Source organism: Ambystoma mexicanum, chromosome 6p, assembly GCF_040938575.1.
Source record: "Ambystoma mexicanum isolate Mex_15411 chromosome 6p, UKY_AmexF1_1, whole genome shotgun sequence".
NCBI classification, from domain to species: Eukaryota; Metazoa; Chordata; class Amphibia; order Caudata; family Ambystomatidae; genus Ambystoma; species Ambystoma mexicanum.
Genome location: NC_090935.1, coordinates 891,896,110 through 891,921,789, shown reverse-complemented (window position 1 = coordinate 891,921,789; position 25,680 = coordinate 891,896,110). Strand labels below are relative to the sequence as shown.

General features: G+C 46.4%; 1 protein-coding gene across 2 annotated transcripts in view; it reads left to right on the top strand.

The window, feature by feature from the left end:
* Positions 1-25,680, top strand: part of MCC (MCC regulator of WNT signaling pathway) — a 2,118,336-nt gene that overhangs the window by 192,851 nt on the left and 1,899,805 nt on the right. For both annotated transcript variants that reach the window (XM_069625509.1, XM_069625508.1), the window contains exon 3: positions 22,136-22,347. In XM_069625509.1, the coding sequence (XP_069481610.1) occupies positions 22,136-22,347 (212 nt within the window). The remainder of the gene's footprint in view (positions 1-22,135; positions 22,348-25,680) is intronic.

The window sequence follows — 25,680 nt, the reverse complement described above, 5'->3', positions numbered from 1 at the left end:
ATGGGCTATTTTAGGTCTACTCCTCTGACTTCTTCATATATGACCATTGACATTACTGTGACGAAGTTGAGGTAACTGTGAGTAATGAAGACTGTGCTTTTATCAGTCTGGTACTGGGACGAGGAAGATGCCAGCTAAAGACTAGCAGGGTCAGGCATATTACTTTGATTATGGTCAGGCAGGCCAGTTGGAAATTCGCACCGTCAGCCTGTCAAGAGGCTACAGGTGTATAAAAAACACTTCAATCAAGAGGCACGGAGAGAGGCAGTGGCAAGGGTGTTGAAGCAGCAGCAGAGAGGCCAAGAGAAGCAGCAGGGAGCTGTTTGTGAAGCACGCTGTCTGTTCATCAAAGTGCAGCCTGGGACTTGAGGCACCGTGGAACCAAGAGAACGCTGAGATGGGAGCCGTGCCTGGAGGCTGTCCCTTTTTCTGGTGTTCATAGTGCTCATTCTCCTATGCACAGAAGCCGACACAGCAGTGCCTGAGAGGCTGAAGGTTGAGCCCTGAAGTGGAGAGCAGAAGGTCAAACGATCTGCGTTGCTGGAAAACCTGTGGGTACAACCAGTGTGTTTGAACTGTCGTGAAAGATTACATTGTATCAGAGTAGTCACGTGTTTGACAGTCCACGTTTTCGAAGGTCTCTGATGTGACTCCTTGTTAATTATTGAATGGTTAAGAATACATTGTAGCGGAGTGGTTGCAGGATTAAGAAAACACATTTTTGAAAGCCTGAGTGCTGGGCACTTCATTACAGGCAACTGTGAGATACCTAATGGTACTCTCCCGCCCACTCCCTCAGGATCTTCCATTCAGGTGGTCAAGCAAGAGCCATCACTTTTAGATCCCGACCCTGGGGGTGGACAAGCGAGGGAGGATCACCTGAGTGGAGGGTCAAGAGGGATTGGGAGGAGTATACCTCAGTGTGCGACATGGTATTTTCCCAGTCCCAAAAACACCACAACCTACTCTCCCTCAGACTTCATAGGGTATCCCCACTCTTACCCCATCTTCCCCTGCCCATTTCCACCAAATACTGAGACGAGGAAGAGGCCATTAATATCCATAAAGATTACCAATGGGAGTAACATGGGGAAAGTCAGGGAAACCTATCTTAGAAAGAACTCCAGCTGTCCCACTAATAGTCAGGTAGAGTCAGGCATTCAATAGTAACCATTCACACCTGTCTCCACTTGACTGGTCTTTTTACTATAAAAGGTGTGGTCTGACATGTGTATGAACGAGCAGGAAGGCCAGCAGGGGAGCAAGTCGGCAGGAGAACCGAGACTCCAGAATTGCCCAGGACCAGAGAACATAGAATGGGACGCTGAAACGCTGAGGAAGGGCAGGTGCATGGCGAGGGAGCTGTCGCCAGGGAGCCAAGGAGGGTCTATGTGTGGGATTCGAGAGGTGTGATAGTGCCCCGACGAACCTGTGTATGCCCGTTCCCCTGAGCCGGTGAGATAGCCCAGGAGTGTCCAAGGGACAGGTTGTGAGACCCTGACCTCGGAATGAAGAGCCGGTGTGAAGCGTCAGTGCAGAAGCCAGCCCGGTGAGTCTGAAAGCCTTGCAGAGCCGAGCTGTGAAGAGCCTGATACGGATACAAGGTAACAACAACAAATTATGAGCAAGAACAATGGTATCTAGCCTAGCATATGTCACAGGTGGCTTTAATAATTCCTCAAACTCTAGGGGAAAAATTGTCAAGGGATGTTATTTGGTTTCTCAAGACTTCGGTTAGAAGATTGCAGGTTGATCAGAATAAGGGATGCCCCTGACTGATCCCTTGACCTCTTGTGGGCTCCCTCTACCCAGACCGAGGCTTCCCTTTTCCACAGTGGAGTAAGGAAACTAGTGATCAGTAACCTCTACTGTCTAAGCTTCCTAATCGAGTTGTGGGAGCCCAAAGACCAGGGCCTTATCTATCTCGCTCTCTTTGGCAGTGTCTAAGGATTCTGTAATCTCCTGGTGCTCCACAGTGTGATTAATGGTCTCTCTTTCACTCTCTTTCACTCTCTTTCACTCTCTTTCACTCTCTTTCTCTCTTTCTCTCTTTCTCTCTCTCTCTCTTTCTCTCTCTCCCCCCTGGTTTGTCCCTCCTTACTCTCTTCTCTTCTTCACCCCTGTTTCTCTCCCCCTGATCTTCCTAGTTCCTCTCTCTCCTGTCTCCCTATCTAGTTCTAACCTCCCCTACTCGCTCCTGCCCGATGCCCTCTCTTCTGTCTCTCCCACTCTCTCTCCTCCTCTGTCCCTCCAGTGTTCTTACACTCCCTCCTATCTGCAGCCTTACCCTCTCTACCTATCTCCTCTTCCTGTCACTCTCTCAATCTCACCACCCAATCTGTTTCCACACTCTTTTGTTGCCACTCTCTCTCACATCCATTACCTTCCTTGCACTGTTATCCACCAGCTCCACAGACTTCTTGGCACTCTGCTTCACCTTCCACCTGGTCTCACGATCCACCACCTCACCTCCCGACTTCACCCAAATACTTTTGACTCTGTCTTGTGAATGCAGGCCTTTGATACCTGTGACCTTCTGGTTCTCTGGTTCTACCCCTTCCTATTTAATGCTTGCTTCACCTAACCATTCAGACCAATGTATGCATACGCTTTTCCTCAGGCTGGGTTATTGTGGTGCAATGGTTCAAACCCACTCTTGGCTCCACCCCCTTGTCTATCACTGGTGTTCATGCAGTCTTGGTGAACTGGGCGGATTGGTGTTTGCTGGGCATCTCACCCTCCACCTGCCTTCGGAGGCTACAGATTTCGCCGGTTAGCAGGAAGTTGCTGCGGAACAGAGCTTCTTTTTCATTTTTTTACCCTGATCCGTTCGTTGTGTGCGTTTGTCGCTGTGTTGAGTTCTGGGCCTTGCGTTCCTGTAACGGGCAAAAGAGAACCATGTCTAGAAAAGAAGCTGAAAGGTTCTGCCTTAATGACAGACGAACCAGCAGTAGCAAACCAAGCACACTCTGTGGAGGGTGTGGTGGAGTCAGGGCAGGGGCACCCAACGCCCTGCCCCCCATTTTCAGGGTCATCCCTCTGACCCTGTCCCACATAACCCTTATATATAAGGGAGAAGAATTTATGACAATCTTTCTGTGGATTTAACCATCTTCACCTATCCTCCAACCCCAGGTTCACCCATCTCGCAGGCATCCAAGATTCCACCCTGGTCCCTCTGCAAGCCGTTTAGTACGCTGCAGCTTGCCTCATTACAGGGCTAAGAAAATTCAACCACACCACTCTCCTCTTCAAGGGGCTGCACTGGCTACTCCTTCAAGCATGCATCGTGTTCAAGAATGCATCACAAACAAAGCAGTCACAATAAGAACAGCACTCTGCTTGGCTGATAAGCTCACCATCTCCAGGGGTTAGCACACCACCAGACGCAACACCATTGCTAGGCTGGAAACAAAAAGTTATAAGGGGGGAGACAATAGGAAAAATACATTTTTTCTGGGTATCCACCCTGCCACTGGAAGTAGTTATCAACACGGATAAACCTACCCCCTCCATCCTACACCTAAGGAAGCATGAGGAGGCTGTAATCTTCAAAGAATATCTCGCCAATCACTGTTCTCGCCATTCAACCCTTTCTCACCCCTGGAATCCCCCCGCTACTCTGATTCCCCTTGCCCATCCCATCTCATCTCCTACCCCTGCATCTTACTTGAAACCCCTGGGTGCGTCTACTTTGTAAAGTGTAATCGTGGCAATGGAACAAATATCATTCTCCCCTTTTACATGCAAAAGGAACTGGGCCCTGGAAATCGCCTGCTCCAAGAAAGGAAGACCCAGCCATAGGACAGAGTTCACTGTCTTTATTAACAATTCAATGACGGGGATTGCAGCATGAACAATGCAACCTTCTTCTTGCTCTCCACGTGCCTGTCATCCAGTTTAGTTAACCTGGGAAGTCATAGAAATGTGGTTACCTCCAAAAACCTAACAGGGGGAGGGATTGATTAGCAAGGTGAACTACATATACATTCTTTAGGGATTAGTGCGATCATTGGGTACGCCATATCTGGTGGCTCCTCCTGAGACCACCTCTGTGTGTTGAGAATTCTGAGTTACAGTAAGCGAAAGGTGATTGGCCAGTGCAACATAGTATAAGCTTAGTGTGGAGGGTAGTTGGGGATTGGACAGAAAGTGTCTTCTCAGCCTTGGAGCTTTGTACAGTTACCAGGCCAAGTGCAACTATTCAAGGTATTGGGAACGACCCTGAAGGTGCTGCATGTTCCAAATAAGTTACCATCTCCAATGTCCTACTCGTTGAGACAGAACAGTGGGCTTTGAACCTGTATTACTTTTGTATCCTACTGCCTTTTAGTTTGATGGGAACAGCCATCTCATTCTGGCTCTAATGACTAGCCTCTGTCTTGGAGGTACAGATCATGTGTGCAAGGACCATGAAATGGAGCTCTCTTGCTTGCAATTATGAGGATTTTCGACTTGTGTTCCCTGCAGCCATCGTATCTCTTCTGTTAACTTGAAACATTCCTTCTCTGTGTCCTTGGCGAGGCTGTGCACATGTCTGTGCCGGAAGCCTGGTCTGCTTGCTTCAGCAGGATCAGCCTGTCGGCCTTTCTCTGTTCTTGAGTTCGTCCTGCTTTTCCCATTCACTCCAATGTACCAATGGCTTCCATCTTTATTCTCTTGGCCGCCCGTGTTAGTCGGGGTTAAGCGTCAGAAAGCAGTTCATATGCATTTGTATGCGTCTTTTGATTTCTGCGTAGCAAAAGGTATTCGTATGTCTATGTGACCCATGAGCGTATTCTTCGTGTATATCAGCAATAAAGCTGAACGTCTGCGTAACTTCGTGCAGGGATGTCTATGTGCTTCATGGCTAACGTATCTTTGTCCTGATGTCAGTTGTGACATCATCAGCCTTCTTCGTGGTTGCAGTCAGTCATCTTGTTCAAATGATGACAGCTGTATCTCTTAAATACTGTCATCCGAGTATGCTCTGAACAGTTGTCTGAGTGAGTAGCACTTCTCACACCTGCAATACATCAATACTTGGGATGAAGGGCCCAGAGGTGATGTAAATCTCTTGTTTCTCTGTCGCCGGGCTGAGAGTGGGATGGGTGTAACATTCAGCAACAAGGCACGATCTTGGTGCAAGCGCCTCCTTCCATATTCTTGAGGAGATCCAGAACGTATCTGTTCTGGAAGGCCATCAATCTGACAGCTCTCAACTCATCTTTGATAGCGTTAAACCCCTTGATGGTCGAGTTTATAGTCTGAAAAAGTTCCCATCTGATGATCTGGAGCCATTTGGCGTTCACATTGCCCTGAACTTCTGGAACGACTGATGTAAAAAACGTCTTCATCGTGCTGATCAATCTGTGTTCCGGTGTTATCGCGTATAGTGCATCTTCCATCTTTTTCGATATAGTTTCCTCTTACTAGCTCCACAGACCTTTTCTTCCTTTGGTGTGTATTCATTTTGGGGAATCTATCTACGTGTATGTCTTTTCGTGGCACTACCAAGGCTGATGTGCTCAGTTGCACCAGAGAGCATATCCCTCCCCAGTTTGGCACTAATTGCATGTATGCCTTGGATCCGCAGCCCCAGTAGTGATCCATTACACTGCAGTACCGACCCCATGCCTGGTATCTTCGATATTCATTTGCACCCTTTGTTCTCTCCAACCTTTATTGGACCATCACTCTGGAAACAAAAGGAAGCATTCTCAAGTGTTATGATCGACATGTGACCTGCTTCATTCTCTACCAAGGTGAGCAGTTTTGCACTTGCTGCCCATTCCTTGAGGCAATTGTTATTTTCCTTCTGCACATCTTCTACTGGAACTGTCAGGAGTGCATTTGCTTTGCACCCTACCATTTGTTCCTTCCTTCCATCCTTCTCCTATGAATATTTGTCCGTATATTAGTAGCTGAGGCCTTTCCCAGCATTCTGGCGTTCCCCTATCTTTATCTGTCCTGTCTTTGGGCATTGCAACTTCTTTTGTGCCACTATTCTGGCTTCTCCTTTTTTTGGGTTGTCAGGAACATACTCTATTGTCTTGTCAGTGCTCCAATAGTCTTCTCTCATTTCCTGAGTCTTGATATAGCGATCTTCATACAAGAACATCTTCTGCGACATCCACCTTGGTGTGGCCCATCTTCCTTGGAATTGGCCTCTGGCTGTGCAGAGCGACAGGTGCATAAGGCTTTGTGCTCTGGCCGTTGGTATTTCTGTTGCTGTGAATGTTCTGGAGGTACTCGTGTCATAGGCTATGTCAGATCACACATAGCAGCTCTCCTTCGTTATCCGTCTCCCCACCATGGTCATGTGCTGATGCCACACGTTGGTAGACACGTGGGCCGAATCAGCTATGTATGAGTTTACGTGTTCAAAATCTAGATCTGCACTTCGCCTGAGTCTTTTTACTTCTCAGGCAGCGCTGGTTACCCGCCCAGATATGGCTTCAGCAAGAGCAGGAATTGGGGTTATGTTAGCAGGTACCAAAGCGTGTGCATGAGACAATACAACCTTTTGTAGTGCAAAGAGGGTAAAGAAATGGAGACAACATGCATCAAAAAATATCAACACAATAGATCTCGCCAGAGCTTCCATGTTCTGTCATGCTGGATGTCTTTTGTATTGTCCATAGAGTTCCTGATATCATTTGAAAATGTCTTTGAAATGCCTCACTGCTATTTTGTTGTGTTAGTCAAGCTCTCCTGCAGGAATACTGAGTCAGTGCAGCAAAAAACAATCGCTCCCAGACGGACTGCACTTTGGCACTATTAAGTAATGCTAGGGCAGGTGTATCGCCTTAGGTTAATATAGGATAAGTGAGGGCCACATAAATAACAAAAGCATAAAAGAACACATAAGTGGTGTAATTTGTCTCTGTGTGGCTACAAGTTTGGAAAAGTGCTTTTCAAAGATTGTGCAGGTATAGAATATTGAGCCTAAATCAGTCCAAGTTTTCACAATGAGTACCTACTGTAAGGAATGGACAGTGAGCCTAATCTAAGTTTTCATTTTGTTCTAGTCTAGCCCTAGTCTTTGATTGGGTTTGTATTTGCTAAAGTGTTTATTTTTCTTGTTCTTCTTTCATCAAATCGTCTACGTGTTGGGCCGAGGGGGCCTCACCTCTGCAGGCCTTCATGTCTCCAAAATAGTTTCATGCCTTCTTTCTCACAAGCTTGACTGCCTTGTCTGTTGCCGTGACTGTTGCTTGTTCTACAGAATAGGGGCCCCTCAAACCTGGGCTTGTACCAGGACCTTACAAAATTACATAGGTACACTTGGTCTCCTGGATAAAGAGGTGGTTGCTTAAGCAGTACATAGTCTGTCACAGTGCATTATCTTCCTCATCCTTCCTCAACCTCCCCCAATGTGATTGAAGCTGTCCAGAGGTAGAAGAAGCACTAGCCATCGTTGAAGCGAGATATTTGCGCATTTCATCAGGAAGTGAGGCCGCACAACCCCCATCGTGGGAACACCTTTCTGATGCGGAATTGTGTTGCATTGAGGGCATCAGGGTGTGAGCATGGACCAGCTTCGATCCAACGAGAAAAAGGGCATATTACCACAATCAGATACTTATACCCTTGACACGCGTGTATCATGTCCACATAATCTACATGAAAATCTTGCAAAGGCTCATTAGGGTGCAGTATTGCTCCTCTCACTACACGCAACGTGTGACCTGCATTACATTTTTGACATACTGTGCAAGTATCCATGAAAGTGCTGATATATTCTGCCAGGTTGGGACAGAACCAATCTTCCCCAATATGGCAGCAAGAACATCCTTACTAAGGTGAGTGGGATAGTGCAGCTGCGTGAGTGCAATCTGCAACAATGTTGTGGGAGTCACCAGCTTTCCTGTGCTCTCCTGTCCCCACAATGCATCTGTAGGGGATATTGAATATCTTCTCTTTAGCCAGAACTCCTTCACTTCTGTGGGTGCTTGCCCCTGAAACTCTACTATTTGGGTAATGGGCAATTAACTATACCCTTCTCTCAATATCATGTTGTGCATGCTTATGCGTGTGTTAGATGGGGTATCAAACTCGTTTATGTTGGTAAAGTATGCTGCTTGTTTCGCTTCTGTGTCTGCGGCTTTGTTGCCGCGGGAGATCATGTCTTCTCCCCTCGCATGTGCCTGGCACTTCATGACCGCTATGGCTGATGGAAGTTGCAGGAAGACTGGCCAATAGGGCTGTGCTCTGCACTTGTGTGCCGTCAGCACGTCGATAGCCCTTCCTTGTCCAATGTGGCAGTCCAGCATGTACTGTGGACATCACGTAGGAGGAGTCGCAGGACACTGTGATCTCCTCATCCTCATGCACTCCCATTGCCATTATAAGAGCTTATAGTTCTGCTGCTTACGCTGAAAAATGTGAAGGCAGTCTCACACTCTCCACTACTTCAACTGTCCCGTCCCATTTTATTTTGACTACTGCCACCCGAACATGTCTCTCTCCTCTTCTCTGGTCTATAGTTGAAGACCCATCAATAAGGAGTACGTCCCCTCCTTCCAGAGCATTCTCTACAGCCCTGGGGATACCGTACAACTCTCAACCAGACCCATATAAGCAGTTCAGCCACCTGAACTAAGTGCCCCACTGCCATCGACACTAGGAACCTGAGACTAGGCACCAGACTTCGCCTAACCATCGCAAAGGCACCCACTGTTGCTAACACACCTTTGCCCTCACATCAGACTTCTTTAACTGCCTCTAACCAGACTACACTCACATACTCTAGCCAACCTTGTGCTACACAGTCTAGAAACCAAAGATTAGCATCTAGACTTCTTCACTTGTCTGGCCGACAGAACCCTGACTCTAACAGCCAGTCACCAGCTCCCGACAACAACCCGGCTGCTGTGCTGACATCCAATAAAAATGTACCTGCCCCTCTGGCCACTAGCACCACCAATGGCAAGGACATTAAGGTTAAAGGCACACTCATTAATGCCTGATTTTTCCCTGCACATGCCCTAGAAATCACCGACCTAATCACTACTGAAGATTTGGATTTTCTTGCCATCACAGAAACTTGGCTGCATGGCGCTTCGGGCCCCGCCCTGTCCCTGGCGATCCCTGACAACTACTCGATCATCAGGTGCGATAGGGATACTACTCAAACAAAGGGTGGAGGATTAGCCATCATTTTTAAGAGCTCACTTGAACTTAGAACGATCCCTAACCTCCAGATCCCATCCGCAGAACTACTTTCCTTTAAACTACCTATCTCTCCAAACCAAACTGCCACAGTGCACCTTATCTATAGACCCCCAGGTCCCATTTCCACATTCAATGAGGACATCGACCTAGCTTACACGCTATCGTATTTCGGCCTCGCCCAAAACGTCAAAGAGCCCACACACAATAAAGGACGCACCCTTGACTGGGTAGCTGACTTGAATTGCTCGCTCAACCTGATCTCAGTGACCCCCCTGCTTCTGGTCTGATCATCACAAAATAATCTTCTCTATTAAATCCAACCCACATACATCTAAACAGAACCTCGCCCCACCCATCCACACTCGCAATAAGAAAGATATCACGATGGAGAAACTTCTACCGCTGATCCTCCCTCTTCTCAATACTGCATCAACCACCTGCTCCGATCCCACAGTTCTAGTTGATAACTATAATCATGCCATGCTAGAAGCCATCAACACCATTGCCCTGTTAAAATTGTGTAAACAAAAACCTTGCCTTCACCTCAATACTTGGTTCACCCCACATCTCAGAGACCTTCGAAAAGATAAGAGAAAGGCTGAAGCACACTGGAAAAGCATACTGTCACTAGTTAACAAAATTAACCTAATCAATGCCTCCTCTACTTACAAAAATGCCTTACTGGCAGCTAAATAAGATGTGTACAACAAATGCATACTGCTAGCACAATCAAACACTAAGTAACTTTTTAAGATCCTTAAGGAACTAGAGTCTCCTGTAGCACCTCTGGACACTTGCACCCCTGACTCTGCCTAGATAAAATATCTATGCTTCAAGCTAAAATCAACGCTAAAAGAAGTAACCTCTCAGACTCAGCCTTTAACTCCTTGTCTCACGACCTCCCCAAGCCCACACACGCCTTCAAACCTTTCAGCTTTCAACATCTCTCTATCTGGGAAGTTCAAAATATTATCAAGAGGCTCAAACCTTCTAATTTCCAAGGGGCCTCGTGCCCGGCACCCATCGTCAAGGAGGCTGCGCATGAAAAATGCATCATTCAAATCTGGTATTGTCCCAGATAACCTCTAGGATGCGTGGGTCATCCCACTAATCAAAAAACCTACTCTTGACCCAGGCAACCCATCCAATGACAGGCCTATTACTACTGTACCTTACTTACTAAAAATCCTGGACCGGGCGGCCTACTTACAAATCCAGGACTACCTTGAAACTAATAAACTATTGGGCCTTGGAAAATCAGGTTTCCGTCCCAGACACGGAACGGAGACAGCTCTGATTGACTTAAAAACACAAATCGAGGATCTAAAAGACAAGGGCAAGTTGACACTCCTACTCCTCTTTGATCTTTCAGCAGCATTTGATTTGGTAGACCATTGAATCCTATGTCACCACCTCAAAAAAGCTGCCCATTTCTCAGAAACTGCCACATCCTGGATTAGCTCCTTCTTGGCTAACAGAACCATGAGGGTCTTCTCACCTTCTGCCGAACCAGCACCTGTTCCGTGTGGAGTCCCCCAAAGATCGTGTGCATCTCCCACACTTTACAATGTGTTTACTAAGCCGCTCTTTGACATACTTGACTATCTGGGTGTCTCATACACTAACTATGCTGATGACACACAGATACTCATCCCCATCACAGGCGATTATGTAACTGACTCTAAAGCTCTCAATGAAGTCTACACAGTCATCCAGGCTTGGATGGCACATCATGGCCTCTGCCTTAATGATGAAAAAACTGAGCTAATGGTCCTCTGCTCACACCACAAACTTTCTAAACTTGACCCAGCATACAAATCATTCAGGACGGCAATGTGATCAAAGTGTCTAACGTGACTAAAACACTTGGCATATACCTAGATTCAACACTATCCCTCAACAGACAAACACATGCTGTTGTTTCGGCTGCAGCCTATACCTGCAAACTCATCACCGCTTGCAGACCTTTCTTGACGACTGACAACTGCATTATCCTCGCAAGAACTCTTATGTCAAAAATGGATTACTGCAATGCCCTCTACTTGGGGACGAGCCAAAGAAATATCGACAAGTTACAGGTCACCCAGAATGATGCCATTAGGGCTGCCCTCAACATCCCCAGGGGTTTACACATCTCCGACACGAGACGCATCCTACACTGGCTCCCTGTTGCCCATCGTATATCACTAAAAACCCTTGCTCTTACCCACAAGGCCCAGAATAACCTGGCACCCGCATACTTGACCAACCGCTTCACGCGGCACACAGCAATCAGACCTTTGAAGTCTGCCCAGGTACACTCACTAACTATACCCAATTACAAGCTTCAGACAGCCGGGGAATCTAGTTTCTAGTCCTTGCGGCCAAACTTTGGAACACTATACCCACTTCACTCAGAACAGAACCATCCATCCATTCCTTTAAGAACAAAACTAAACTCTGGCTCCATGAGCGCAATGCTTCTGCCTCCTCCTCCTAACCACTTATGTACTGTATTTATATCTGCTCTAATACTAATCGCTATAGTAACTGCTGATATGCTGTACCAGTTTATTGGTTTATTGATTGTGTCTCATTTAAGAACTGTAATTTTCACTCTCTATGTTTTGCCCTTTCCCTGTGGAAAGCTGTTTTGATTGTAACCATCTTCGTAACTATGGGCCCAGATGCCCCTGGGCAAGGTGCGCAATACAAATAAATGAATACAAATACAGTAATGTAAATAGTCTCCTCCCTCTACTGGTTCGTTGCTGGGTTTACAATTCTGCACCACACTATTTTCATCATCGGATTTGAGATGATTACCTGGTATCCAGATGCCCACTGCGTGGTCAATGTGCTGTAGGGCTTTTCAAGAATAGCAAAAAGGGCATGCTCCATGTAAAGTGTGGTACTACACCCCATTGTGACATTCACAGATTTCTCCACTGCAAATGAAGCAGCAGCAGCCAATGCTTGTTCGTCAGGGTAGTACACTCATTACTGGGTTCTAAATGTCCACTATAGTAAGCCATTGGTTTGTGCCCAAAGGTAGTTTTCTATGTGAGCACTGCTGTCATCACTACTCCGTTGGAGTGTGAAATCAAATAGAAAGTATTATTTACAATCTGGAATCCCTAACACTGGGGCCATGTGCATGGCCCCTTTCAATTCCTCAACGGCTTCAGTCCTGTCCTGTGTCCATGTCAGGTTGCCGTCCCCCCTCTGGGCCTCCCAGAGACCGCTTAAAAGGGATCTTGTATATGTGCTATTATCGAACACCAGGCCCTGTAATAATTACAGAGACCTAAGAATTGCTGCATTTCCCTTACCAGATTTCTAAAAATAGCTTCCGCTCTTTCTGGGGTTACTTTCCTACCTTCTTGTGATATTAACTGCCCAATGTACAACACCTCGCAGTTTCACCTTCCACTTTGTAAACCTTTTCTGCTAACACTGTCAGCAGCTGTAATTAATCTTTTCGACACTGTTATTCTGATCTGCTACAGACCAGGATATCATCTACTTACTGAATGACTCTGCTGTCCAGATATATGTTCCCTGGGTCGTTTTGAAGGATCCTATTAAATATAGAGGGTAATTCAACCTACCACTGAGGACGTCTTCTGTGTTTTATTTATTTCTATATATGAACAATGCCAGATCATGTGACTCTTCATGGAGTGATCTAGAGAAGAAAGCATTCTTCAAATCTATTACTGTAAAATGGTTAGCTTCCGGCGGAATGCTACATAGTATTGTCACTGGATTGGGAACTAATGGAAACTCTGCTTAAACAATATAGTTCAAAGGGCGCAGGTCCTGAATAAAATGCCACGATCCCCGTCGCCTTCTTCACTGGGTACAGAGCCATGTTACGCTGAGATTCTTAAGGCACCAAGATCCCTTGCTGCACTAATGCAGAAATTGTCTCAAAAATGCATTCGTCTGCCTCCCTGGACAAAAGATCTTGTTTTGTCCTTGGTAAAATAGCCCCTGGATTAAGCTTTATTTTAACAGCTCCTACTCCCTTTAGCAGGCCAACATTGTACGGGCTGTTGGTCCATAAAACATTTCAGTATTTCCGCTAGGTCTTACTTGAGAAATGGCGGTGGTGCCTTTTTCAGTAAGTCCATTTGCAGCAGTACTTCCCTATAATGAATTCTCACCAAATGGTTACTGCTCATAAAAAACACTGTCTCGAGGTCTGTATAGTCGTCTTGAAACAATTCCTCATCTGTCAAGTCAGTTAGTCTGTGCCCTTTTCCTACCCGATTACTGTTTTCTATGTATCATCGGTCCCGTGCAGTACTATCCTCTCGTCCCTCACTATAACCGTCTCTAGTTCTAGTCGAAACACGTATCCCTCTTTCTCGTCCAAGGGGACCTCTGGTCGAAACAGAAATTCATTGGGTAAACATAGCAGTTTGCCATGTTTCCATTGAAGCCATGCTAATAGTACTTCCACTTCATATTGGAATAACTCTGGGTTCACCGGGACACTCCTCTGTATAGTCTGCCCCCAAAATGTCTGAATACATTTTTGCACGTTCATGTAGTGAATTCCTGGGGTTGAGCATACTATCCCTTGTTCGTTGAACGAAATGGTCATGTTAAATCGGCTCATCATGTCACTACCCATTATGTTGACTGGTGTCTGTCGGGAATATAATAATGGCATGGTAAGGTCATGTTCCCCTATAGAAATCAGAAGCTTGTCAGTGAAAGTCTGTTGCCCCAGAGAATCCCTGCACATTCATTGCAATGCCTGACATTGGGGATCTCCCTTCCCTAATACAGGATCTGGTTGCCCCTGTATCTACGAGAAAGGATAATGTTTTGTCTCCCATGGTCGCCACTACACGTGGTTCCTCGTTCGGGTCCGGTTTAACGGATAGGATTGAACACATCGGGTTCGTCTGTGGGATGTCCTATTGTGGGTATAAAAGTCAGCCCGGTCCCTGTGAAGGAATTTCCCCCAACCACGGTCGCTCCCCCTAGTTTTCAGATGGGAGTCTGCTTTGTAGAGTCTGTGTGTCTCGTGGCTACAACGTTCTGCTGTACTGGTTGTTATGACAGCGAATATTCTTGCGTCTATGGTGTGTACACCATGGGCTTTTGTGATGTGACTGCACCGTTGCACCTTGTGTTGGCACCATTTACGGTGCATATGTCTGCGTGTGGTCTTGTGCTTTATAGTCTGGTTGTTTCCGCCTGATATGTTTGCTGGTATGACATCCCCCATTCTGCTGTACTCTGCACCTGCACAGTCGGGCTATGTGACCTACTCTACAGCATGTACAGCATTGTGGTGGACCTCCCGTGCGTCTCTGCTGTCCTCCGTTAAGTCTGTCTCCACCCTGCTGCATTGGGTGTCCAAGCCCTCTTCCCCAGTGCATTCCTCCCCTTGCTCGTGGCCAATAATTGGCGTCTCCTCTTCCAATGAAACTTCCTCCTGTCACCTGCTATCAATTTTATGCGCTCTAAGTAACTACTCCCTCTCCGCTCATCAACATCGCCCCTTCCATTTTATACTTCGATAGCTTCTTCTGCATCAATTTCGCCTCTTCCCGCTTCCTTTCCTCGTGTTTCTTTCTTGCGTTCTTCTGCATTAGTCAGCAATAATCCATTATAGTCGGCTGAATTTCTGACCATGGTTTTGCTTCCATTCCCACTCATTTCTTTAGTTGTTTCTGTACCTGCTCTGGTAGCCCTTGGCTTAAAATTTGATAGAATAATCCTACCGTTTCATCCAACAGCTCTCTCGTCTTGAGACGCCAAAATTCTTGTATCGCCTGAATATATTGAAGTGGGTCTTCGTCATCACACATTTTGCCTGCCATAATTGCACTTATATCTGATGTGTCTTGGTGCTGTACTCTTAGAGCCTGCCTTATGGTTGCTCTGCAGTTATTAAATAGTGTGCTGTGTTCTTTGCCGTCACTCCAGGATACTCTGCCCGTTTCCAAATGTTGTCCGCTACCTCTTCAAGAATGGCTTAACGTATGCTCTTCATGTAGCCCATTGCCAGTGTCGTCCCTGCCGACAATCGTTCTAACTCCTATATCCATTTCCCCGCTCCTGCGATCAACGGGGGCAACTTGCAACTCAGATTATCCTTATCCATCTGTTGCCATGGTATATATTGTGGTCCTCGGCCACCCTTTTATAGCAATGGAAACGGTGTCAATTGTGCTCCCCTGTTGTGCGTCCCTATGTCTTTGGTGGCTGCAAACGCTCTTGTCATAGTTGCTCTTTTCCGTTCCGGTAAGGCCCTTAGCCTCTGTGCATGTGGAGTAAATTTGTCTGTGCTATGCGATATACCTTTGGGAGGCTCAAGGCGTCCTTCGGGTTCTACCTTACTTTTCTCAGTGTCTTTCTCTCCATCCCACAGTGTCTACCTTTCAGGGGTTACTTCCCTGAATGGGCGGCTAGGCGTTTTCCATGTCGTTTCCCCATTTCTCTGTCCACTGAGTTGCTCTTCCCCTTAATGGAGACCCTTCCATAATTTTGTCTTCGGGGCAGAGGCGCTATCCCGCCTGCTCCTAGCAGTGTCCCTATTCTCCGTTGTATCTCCTCTTCCTCATTGTCATTTGAACGTGTTGGTCCCGTCCGGTGTGCTACCTCCCTGAGGCGTCCCTCCCTACTTCCATCTCTTTCCCATTCCGGTCTCCTATCCCTCACCTCTTCTCTGCTTTAGCGCGCTTTAACGAGTCGTCCAATTTCCAACTTCTTCTCTCTTCACTTGCAGTTGTCTCTTTATCTTCCTCTGCTTTTCTCATCACCTTTTCCACCCTCCTCCTGTTTTTCCTCTCCTCCTTTCCTTTTCTTCCACCTTCTCCTTTTCTCTTTACAGCCACTCTTGTTCCTCTTTCTCTTCCTCTCTTCTCTTCACTTCCCCTATTATCTGTCCTCTTCTTCTGTCACCTTGCACTTCTGAACTTCCCTCTTCTGCACTTCTATGTTCGTCTGAACTCCTTCTGTCCATTTTGAGCAGTATCTGTCCCCCTACTCACTCGTTTGGCAGGACCATCACTTTGTCATGCCCACTACGTCCCAATATCCCTTTGTTGTCTCTCCTCAGTTTCGCTTGCAGGTCGCTGCGCTCCTTGCGTTCATCATTTATAGACTCTATTCTCTTGTTTGCCTGCATCGTGCCACTAAGCGGGTCTTCACTGCTATCTGCGGGTGGTGAATAAACGGGGTTGGTATATCCTGCTGCTACTTTTAATTCCTTTTATGGGTAACATACCTGACTTTCTGTTGTGGGGTCTGTGGTTTGAGGAATGGAGGGGAAGCTGTGTGTGCTTAGCACCCCACATCACTCTTGTTCAGCATCCACTCATTCTTGATTGGATGCTCTACCCCATCCTGAAACAGTTCCCATAGCTCCAGTATGGCTAATCTGTTGCTCAATATCTTCCCTTCATAGGCGGCATGTCAATAGGTGGTCATGTGTTGCCGCACATATTTGGAAAGAATGGCCTCCCGGGGCCATGGCTTCACCATTTTGCCCTCTGTATCGTGAGTCCATTCCGTACTATACTTGTGTATTTTTTTGATACCGCGTAAGGGACTTGCACAGATGTTTAAGGGGCGTATCCCCCTTGGTAGCACGTCACTTTATACCTCCTGATACTTACTTGACCTCAAGTCAGGATTTTCTGACATGTTTGAACATGTCGTAAATTTATATATTTCACAATTGTTGTCCGTTCTCAGTTGAATTTTTCAAAACCGTAACAATTCTCAAAACGTTCCACCAGCCTCTCTGGCTCACCACCATTAACAAGAGCGTGATCCGCGCACCGCCCACACTGTATTCGCCGCCCTTAAAGGCCAATCCACAATACCTTCATGTGCTCTTCGAGCCCAGCCCAAATGGCATACCACTCTTTGATAATCTAAACATCACCTCATCAAGTTAGAAACCATTATCTTCTATTTCCAAATATTTCTTGTTTCTCTTTTTTTTCTTACTCCCATGTCTGTGCCCCGCTACTGGCCTTCGCTCTCATTTCAACATACCATATCCTATTCAACAAATGTGATGTCACAAGCTTAAGGCAAAATTCCCAATACTTCGAGTGAAAATCCCAATACTTCAAGTGCACTCTCAAGTGTTACAACATACCAGACACAACAACACAAATAATATGACACACGGCTGTGTTGCTGTCCTTCAAATCATAGGGAATATCAAAATCAAAATCATGTGGTTCTTTTATACTGCTGCAAATAGGAATACATCTCCATGAGATAAACTAAGAAACCACTCTCCACTTTCCAAAGCGTGCTACGCTAGGTCCTAGACACAGGTTTCGATACAGAAGTAATCCATAAACCAAGTTGACTGCCTGTAGAACATGTTTTTGACTTTTGTCTTTTTCATCCGCGAAATAAGATAGTGCTAAGAGAACAGGTATACATCTTTTTTCTTCTTTTGTCTTTTTCATATGATATGATATGATAAGTCATTTATAACACGCCTGAACACAAGTGTTTCTAGGTGCGACAAGACAAGGGAGGAAAGACAGAGGGAGGACAAAACAATCTTTCTAGGCCTTGTCATTCAGATCATGCAAATGCCAAATGCAAAGTGCAGGGTGGAGGGAGAAGGGGGATGGGGGGGTGGGGGGGGAGTGCCAGGGAGAGGGAAGGGGCAGTGCATTCAGGGCAGCATTGCGCTGAGTATGTGCAGCCATGGCAGCGCGGCTCTGGGTAAGTGCAAGGAGGCAGGGGACTGTAGGGTTACAGTTGCAGCCCCTAAGTGTGCGGTAGGCCCGGAGGCAGTGCAGGGGTGACTGGTCATGGAGGAGCCTGGTACTGTGAGAACTGAAGTGTCTCACCCGCTAGTCCCCGGGGATCGAGGTGGGCAGGATACGGCCATCGTTTTTGGATCCAGTTCCTGGTGGTGGACCAGTCCGGGAGGATCACCTGGATGAGGGGTCTTTGGGGAGTGGGGGTGGGACACGGTATCCCCTCCCCTGCAACACCTTTACCCCATCCTACCCAGTAGGATATTTAAGAACTCTAGACCCCACCCCCTTTTACAACACAAACACTTTCTCACTGATCGCCCGCTCTAAGGGAAAACAGACTAACATCCGAGCCGTGTACTTGACATGTCCCAATACTATGGTCAGGCGAGGTCAGGCAATTATTGACAATCACTCACACCTGACTTCCATTACACTTCCCCACGTGGATAAAAGGAGGAGCATGAGGGCACCCTCCGAGTCAGGCAAAGCACACAAAGAAACGGTAGTTCCAAGATGGCAGTTTAACGATCACAGAAAGTTGGTGAAACAAAAGGGGGTCACAAGGAGGGAAGTTCCCTTGACCTCTTCGAGAAGGAACTGTTAATTCCACGAAAACCTCGAGAGAAAGCGTTAGACCAGGAGACCAGGATGAAGAATCCTGCATTGTGTTTCGGAGATACCCGGGTCCCTCCCACGTCGGTAATCAAGGCAGGGAGCATCTCCAGCCACCGTGGTACTGTCCTTGGCTCCAAGGACACAGCCGCTTCAGTGAAAGCAACACAGCCGGTGAGTTGCTAGACACCTGCCTTTGGTCCGATGGGAACAGCCATCTCAGTCTGGCGCAGATTAATAGGCTCTGTCTTGTAGGTTCAGATCACGTGAGTAGGGACCACCAAATTGAGCTCTCTTGCCTGCAACTATGAGGACTTTCTGCTTGTGTCCCCTGCATGTGTCCTCTCTTGTGTTAACTTGAAACCTTCCTTCTATCAGTGTCCTTGGCGAGGCTGTTCATGGTGTCCGCATTGGCAGTCTTGTCTACATGCTTCAGCAGGATCGGCCCGTCAGCTTTTCTCTGTGTTCTTGAGATTGTCCTGCTTTTTTGCATCCACTCCAATCTACCTATGGCTTCCATCTTCATTCCCGTGGCCGCCCATGTTAGTCGCGGTTAAACTTCTGCAAGCAGTTCATATGTATTCTTATGCGTCTTGCGGTTTCAGCGTAGCAAAAGGTATACATACGTGTGTCATTCCTCTAACTGTGAGTCATAAGTGTATTCTTAGTGTCTATCAGCAGTAAAGCTAAATGTCTGCGTAACTTCGTGCACGGATGTCTATGTGCTTCATGTCTACTGTGTCTACCGTGTCTGTCCTGATGTCAGTCATGACGTTTTGGGCTTTCTTTGAGGTTGCAGTCAGTTAACTTGTTCAATTGATGACAGCTGTATCTCTTCAATACTGTTATCCACGTATGGTCTGAACGGTTGTCTGAGTGTGCAGCGCTTATCACACCTGTGATACATCAATGATGGGGATGAAGGGCCCAGAAGCGATGTACATCTCTTGTGTCTCTGATGCCTGGCTGAGAGTAGGATGGGTGTAACGAGGGCCACAATACATACAGATTCCTAAACCTTGTTTTAAGTCTAGCTGTCATGCTTTTCTCCACAGTGTAACATAAGGTTCTGTAGCAATCCAGTATTCCAGTCTCGTATCAGCCACTATGTTTAGGTTCCATACCATGATAACCTCCCCTCTCAAGACATCCTCCCACCTCATAGATTCTCCACCATTTTCAGGTAATGAATCTACTTGAGGCTGATTGATACATAGAAAGATAAAATGGATAAAGCAATACCCAGCCTCCTTCGTAGATAACAATATAAACCTGCCTTCTGGGTGAAAAAGAAAATATTCCGCAATATATTAGTAGCCCCTTGAATCAAAATGCCCCCTGCCTTAGTAGTCCAGGTGATGAGTGATATTGCGTGAGGTGTTCCATTAAAGAAAACCTATGTTTGTCCCTCGCCTCGCGTGGGTCTCATGCAGGAAAACCAGGTTACGCCAAGCACTTAACGATTGTGAGATGTGGCCACATGTGTTTACGATTGTGAGATGTGGCCACATGTGTTTACGATTGTGAGATGTGGCCACATGTGTTTATCGTCTAAAGGATTATGGGTGAGTCCATGCTTGATGCCCTTCCCTGATCACAGGAAGGGTGTTGGGAGGACGAGACCTCATACAGGTCGCATCGGGTGCCACAGGACATCTGAACATTTGCTAAGGGGTAGTGGGCCGGAGTTGGCACACACTACGGCTAGACCAGTTAGTGTATGCCAAAAACTAGGGATAGGAGGCCTTATTTTACTCACCCATGTTTTCAATAGCCAGCCCTATAGCGAATTGCACCCTGATGGTGCAGTTTATTGCCAATTCTGCCTAATCCCGAGTACCCTCAGGCACTGCCAGCCTTGGCGGCGGCAGCGCCCCGGGTATTGAAAGAAAAATGTGGCACCCCCACGATTCCCTGGTCAATGCGGGGGGAGAGGGCTCCGGAGCAGGGAGTTAATCACTGAAATAGGGTGCTGATGCAAAATCATTACCACCCTATTGTAATGGAAACTGTCCGCTCCCACGCCAGAGCGGGGAGGTAATCGCCCCAATAGTGCGCCGATGGGAAAGCATCAGCACCTTATTGTTAAATGCTTCATGCTTCCGTGCTTGCCGCATTTAATTTCAAAAGGGTGCCTGCTGTGCCTTCTCCCACCACGTCAGCTCGGGGGAGCCATTGAAAGACACCCCGAGCTGGCATGGTGGGTGGCTAATTGCGCCCCGGGTGGTGGCCCAGGCAGCCCTGCCCTCAGGGGCAGACCCAACTCTGCATTATTCTCCCAGCATCGGTGGTGATGCAATTCTGACCACTCAGCACCAGATTCAAATCAGGCACCCGAGTGCCTGACCCTTGTCCTCTCCAAAAACTCACCATGCACTTTAGGAGTAAGGTGCGGCCAGAGTCCTTCTCTAATTGGGCACAAAGTGGATTAATTTACCTATCCATTATACGCCACTGCATTTGGTTAGGGAACGCTCGCAAGAAACTCTTAGCACAGTGTTCGCCATCTTAGGTGAGGCTCCATTCACCCTGCCGCAGCAAAGCACCGCCATGTGTGTGACTATCAGAGTACAGTAGGTCCCATGAAAGTTCTCTGAATGCCCTGGCACCCCGCCACGCTTCGTTTCTGGACTTGATAGCTGCGATTTTGCATGGGAGAAGCGTTGTGGAGGACTAGGGCCCTGGAGAGAGAGGGGGGTATCAACGTGCCATCTTTGGCACACCCTTTTTATTTTTTTTTTAAACGAGGTGTTCTATTTTTAGTTTAAAATGTGTAAAATATTTAGTAAACAAGTAGGGGAAAGGTGCATTCTTCTTCTCAGCTGGACAGTTTTTAAGCTAAATTGCAGTACTCTCCTTAAAGGTTAACGGATCTGTTAGTGAGAGCAGCATAAAAACACTTTGGGGCTCATTTTCAAGTTCCCAAGGGGCATTATAAATGGTGCTTAGAGCAGGCATAAGGGCATTATGCCTGTTTTCACACCTTATTTAATACTCGGGAGCAATGTGTGGGGTAACATTTGTATGTGGCCCGCTAGCAGTGATGGGCAGAAACTACCACCAGGGAGGTTACCACCCATCACTGCTGAGCTTTCTCTGAGCGGCCAACAGTAGCCACATCTTTCACAGGGTGGTACCTACCGCCCATGCAGTGCTTAATTTGTAGGGGTGTTTTCTTTTGAGCCCTGGCACGAAATGGTTATAGTCAGTGCATCCATCAACCATAGTGAGCATGTGTGAGCTGCAGTGTAACCCCAAATGTGTCGACTCTGTGGGGAACAGCTATGGGTGGTGGCAGCAGTGGTAGGGAACTGCAAATCTGCAGTGCTAGAAAATATTTAGGCCCTGGCACTTCTTTTTGTACAAATTAAGCACTGCGCCCATGTACAGCGACATGGGATGTGAAGTTATGCGGTGCAGCTGCAATAGGGAACAGTTACACCCATACAAGTTGTAGATTTTATAGAATGTGTTAAGGTTCCCCCATTCGATGTATTGCAATTGCATTGATTTCTAACTAGCGCCTTCTGAATCTGCGACCTCACTGTCGGCACTCTGGACATCTTCCTGCTAAATCCCATGTAGTGGTTCTCTCGTCTCGTAACACAGTCACTCTCTGTCACCAGGTGCCCTATCCGGAGCGAAAGAAAGCTGGGAATATGATTCCGGAGTCCGAGATCTCCAGAGCCCCGACCTTCAGAGTAGCCCCACCCTGCAGAAGCTCTGGGAGTATGGTGGGGGCACTCTGGCCCACAGGGCCGCTCTACAAAGAATCCTCGCGCAGTCAACCACTCTCACCAGCTCGGTTGGAGGGAGCTATTTCGAGCTTGCCAACACTGTAAGTATTATTTGGAAGCTATAATTGTAACAACCTATTTTATTTTTTGTCTCTGTGAGCAATTAAATGTAATCTTTGAGTAGCGCCCACCGGGGAGCTATTAGGCTGCTGTAATTTTGACGATCAGTACATCCATAAACGAGGACAACAGAACAAGTGCCTTCATTAGACTGAAGTCGTTGGTGGCATCCTCGGGGAATCTTGCTTGAACATTTTAATTTGTTCAGATCTAATTAACAAAACGCAACTCGTTTCGGGAAGCTTTGTGGTAGGCTTTTCTTTTGGGATAAGTCTAAGGTTAAAAATAAAGTAGTGTTGTCTTAATACTGGTTGGTAATAGTAGGTGTCTGCTATCTTGTCTATGTAGACTCCCTCTGCTTCGTTCATTTCACTATGTCTTTTGATGCTCTAAGTATATGTTGTTGATGAAAATCTGCACGCCTTCACAAAATCTTGCTGCCGCGAATATCGTACATGTTATGTTAATCAGCATTGTTACTCTGCCATCACCACGAGAGTGGCTTAAAGACATCGTGGCTCGTCGCGATAGTGGCGTATTGTGCCAGACTGTGTGGTCTGAGAGGGGAAACGTGAGAGGGTGCTAGATGTCGAGTAGAGTAGACAGACAAATGGGAACGGGACATAAGGGTTTGTTGGGAAAGTGTACGATTGTGTTAGTGAGTGCACGTGCAGTTTTTGGTGTTGGATCAAGCAAATGTTGATCGGAAAAATATGGTATGAAACCCGCTTGTGTTGCTGTGAATTTTTCAGGAGGGCACTTTTTAGCACATAGATTGTGTAGAACCAGTTGGTGGACCGCTTATCTAGGGTGAGGGGATAGGAGTAAAGCAATTTGCCCAATCTCAATCTAGTCACCAGGACATTAGTATATATTTTTGCTTTTTCAGTTTTTCAAAAACACTTAACATTGCTGTGTGTAATTTGCTTTTCAAATGAAACTCCTCATTTTTAATTATTTTCCTTTGTTCCGCAAAGTCACACTTTAAAAGTAATTACAGGACCATATCGGCTCCCGTTGTAGCACATTTAAAAAGGATCACCATTTGTTGGTGTCACGTAGAATACAACGTGCACCCAAATGTTCTAATCTGGTGCAATGTTTCACTCACAAACCACTTTCTACCCGCAAAGGAGGAACGTGAAAAAATGCTCAAAAGAATGCATTTTCTTCAAGTGCCCCTTTGTGCTATTCCTCCTCTGCAAAAGGTTCACGTGTTGGCTGACCAGTTTTAGTGGTAATATGAATATGTAATTTTCCCACTTTCTTCAGGGTCACAGCATGTGTTACCATGCTGTCACAGTAAGAGAGTTCTACCAAATCACTCTTCTATGAATAACCACCCCACCTGTAGATGGTACATAAAGTAGGGATGGGGGGGGGGGGGGAACAGTACATTTTTAAGTACCTATACTTGTTCACTATTTCTTTCAATGGTTGTAAATTTCAATTGTCAGATAGGTAGCTGTTAAGACTGGGTCCAGGCAGTGATAAATATATTAAGGTCCTTTTTTAGATAGATCATTCAAGGACAGCAGGTACCCCTTCAAGAGGCAGGCTCCAACTGACTAACCTTAGAACACACAGTGAATCTAAACACTCTACATAGAATCACATTACATCACAGTATTACTCTTTTTCTGACACGCATAATAATGTAAATATGGCACAATAAATAACCAGGGAAGTTTCACCTCAACACATCTCCTCCCTTCATTTTGTGGCAGATTTAACCCAGGTAATAATCATTCAACCTGACAGGTTTGTTCCTGACCCTGCTCGCCTCCAAGCTGCTGTTATTACTGGAGGCTGTACTCACATTTGGTTCAAACATATGTTCTTCCTCTCCATTCCCAAATGAAACTTGCTCTTCTCTGGCTCCCTCACCAATCTCACTGTCCACCATATTGCACTTAACCAGTTTGGCCATCGACCAACATTCTCCACCCTCCATGATGACAACATTTCCCCTGATCACAGCAATTTTCTTGGGTCCAATGAACTTGCTTGCAATACATTTGGGAGAAGCCCTGGAATTCTTAACATAAACCCAGTCCTCCACTGACCATTGCATCACCTTGGCACCCCTTTTTGTGTCGAACCTCTCTTTGTACTCATCTTGAGTCTCTCTAATGAGATCCATGATCCTTTCCCTGTTGACATGTACACTCCTCGCTAAATCCAACCAGCCCGGACACAACTTTGTCCCGGGTTGTCTGCCTTTGAGGGACATGAAAGGTGAAATGCCGGTAACAGTGTGTGGAGTCGCACAATAGTTCCAGACCATCTCCCTGAGAACTGTCTGCCACCTTAAACCTGAAGCCATAGCTAACTGCAATCCTCCCTTTAGGAATCTATTTGCTCTCTCAACAAGACCATTCGCTCTAGGCTGGTACAGTGCTGTCCTGTAGTGTTTGATACCAAACCTCTTAAACTCCACCATCCTATCCGAACATAATTGTACCCCATTATCTGAAACAAGTTCTGAGGGGAATCCTTCCCTGTAAAAAACTTCCTCAAAAAAATCAATCATTTGTGAAGTGGTTGCTTCTCTAATGGCTTTCCACTCAACCCATTTTGAGTGATAATCCAACAGGACAATAAGGTATTTAAAATCCTCTCCTAGTTCCTGTATGGGCCCCATTAAATCCACTGCTAATTTCTTCCATGGCTCTCTTGGAACACTAACAGGTCTTAAGGGAGCTTCCTTAATAATCTTACTCTTGTCACTTCTTTCACATTCTTTACAGCTCCTCACACACTTCTCTACCTGACCGTCAATTCCTGGCCACCAAAATAATTGCCTGATATGCCTTTTGGTACCCCCCATGCCTAGATGGCCTTGGTGAGCTATGTCCACTAATTTGGGCCTGATGTCAAATGGAGGTACTATCTTCATTCCTTTTCTGGGTTGAGACCCATCCTCTGACATGCTCAACTCCTCTTTAATAGAGTAATAAACATCATATTTCTTTTCAATGAGATCTTTTCTGGGCCAACCTGTTTTGGTCCACAATTTGACTTGCCCCAAGGCTTCATCCTTAACATCAGCAGATTGCCACTCCTCTTTGTGCATTAGTACACAATGCCATAAGCAAATACCCACATTACCCTCTGCACTCACATCCTTAAAACTCTTTCTGTGCAGGCAGTCTAGAAAGACAATCAGCAATCACATTTTCTCCCCCAGGTATATACACCATTCTAAAGTCATATGCTAGCAAGTCAATCATCCAACGAGATATCCTTGGTGAACCTATAGACCATTCTGCACTGCCCAATAACTGAACTAACGGCTTATGATCTGTCTTTAC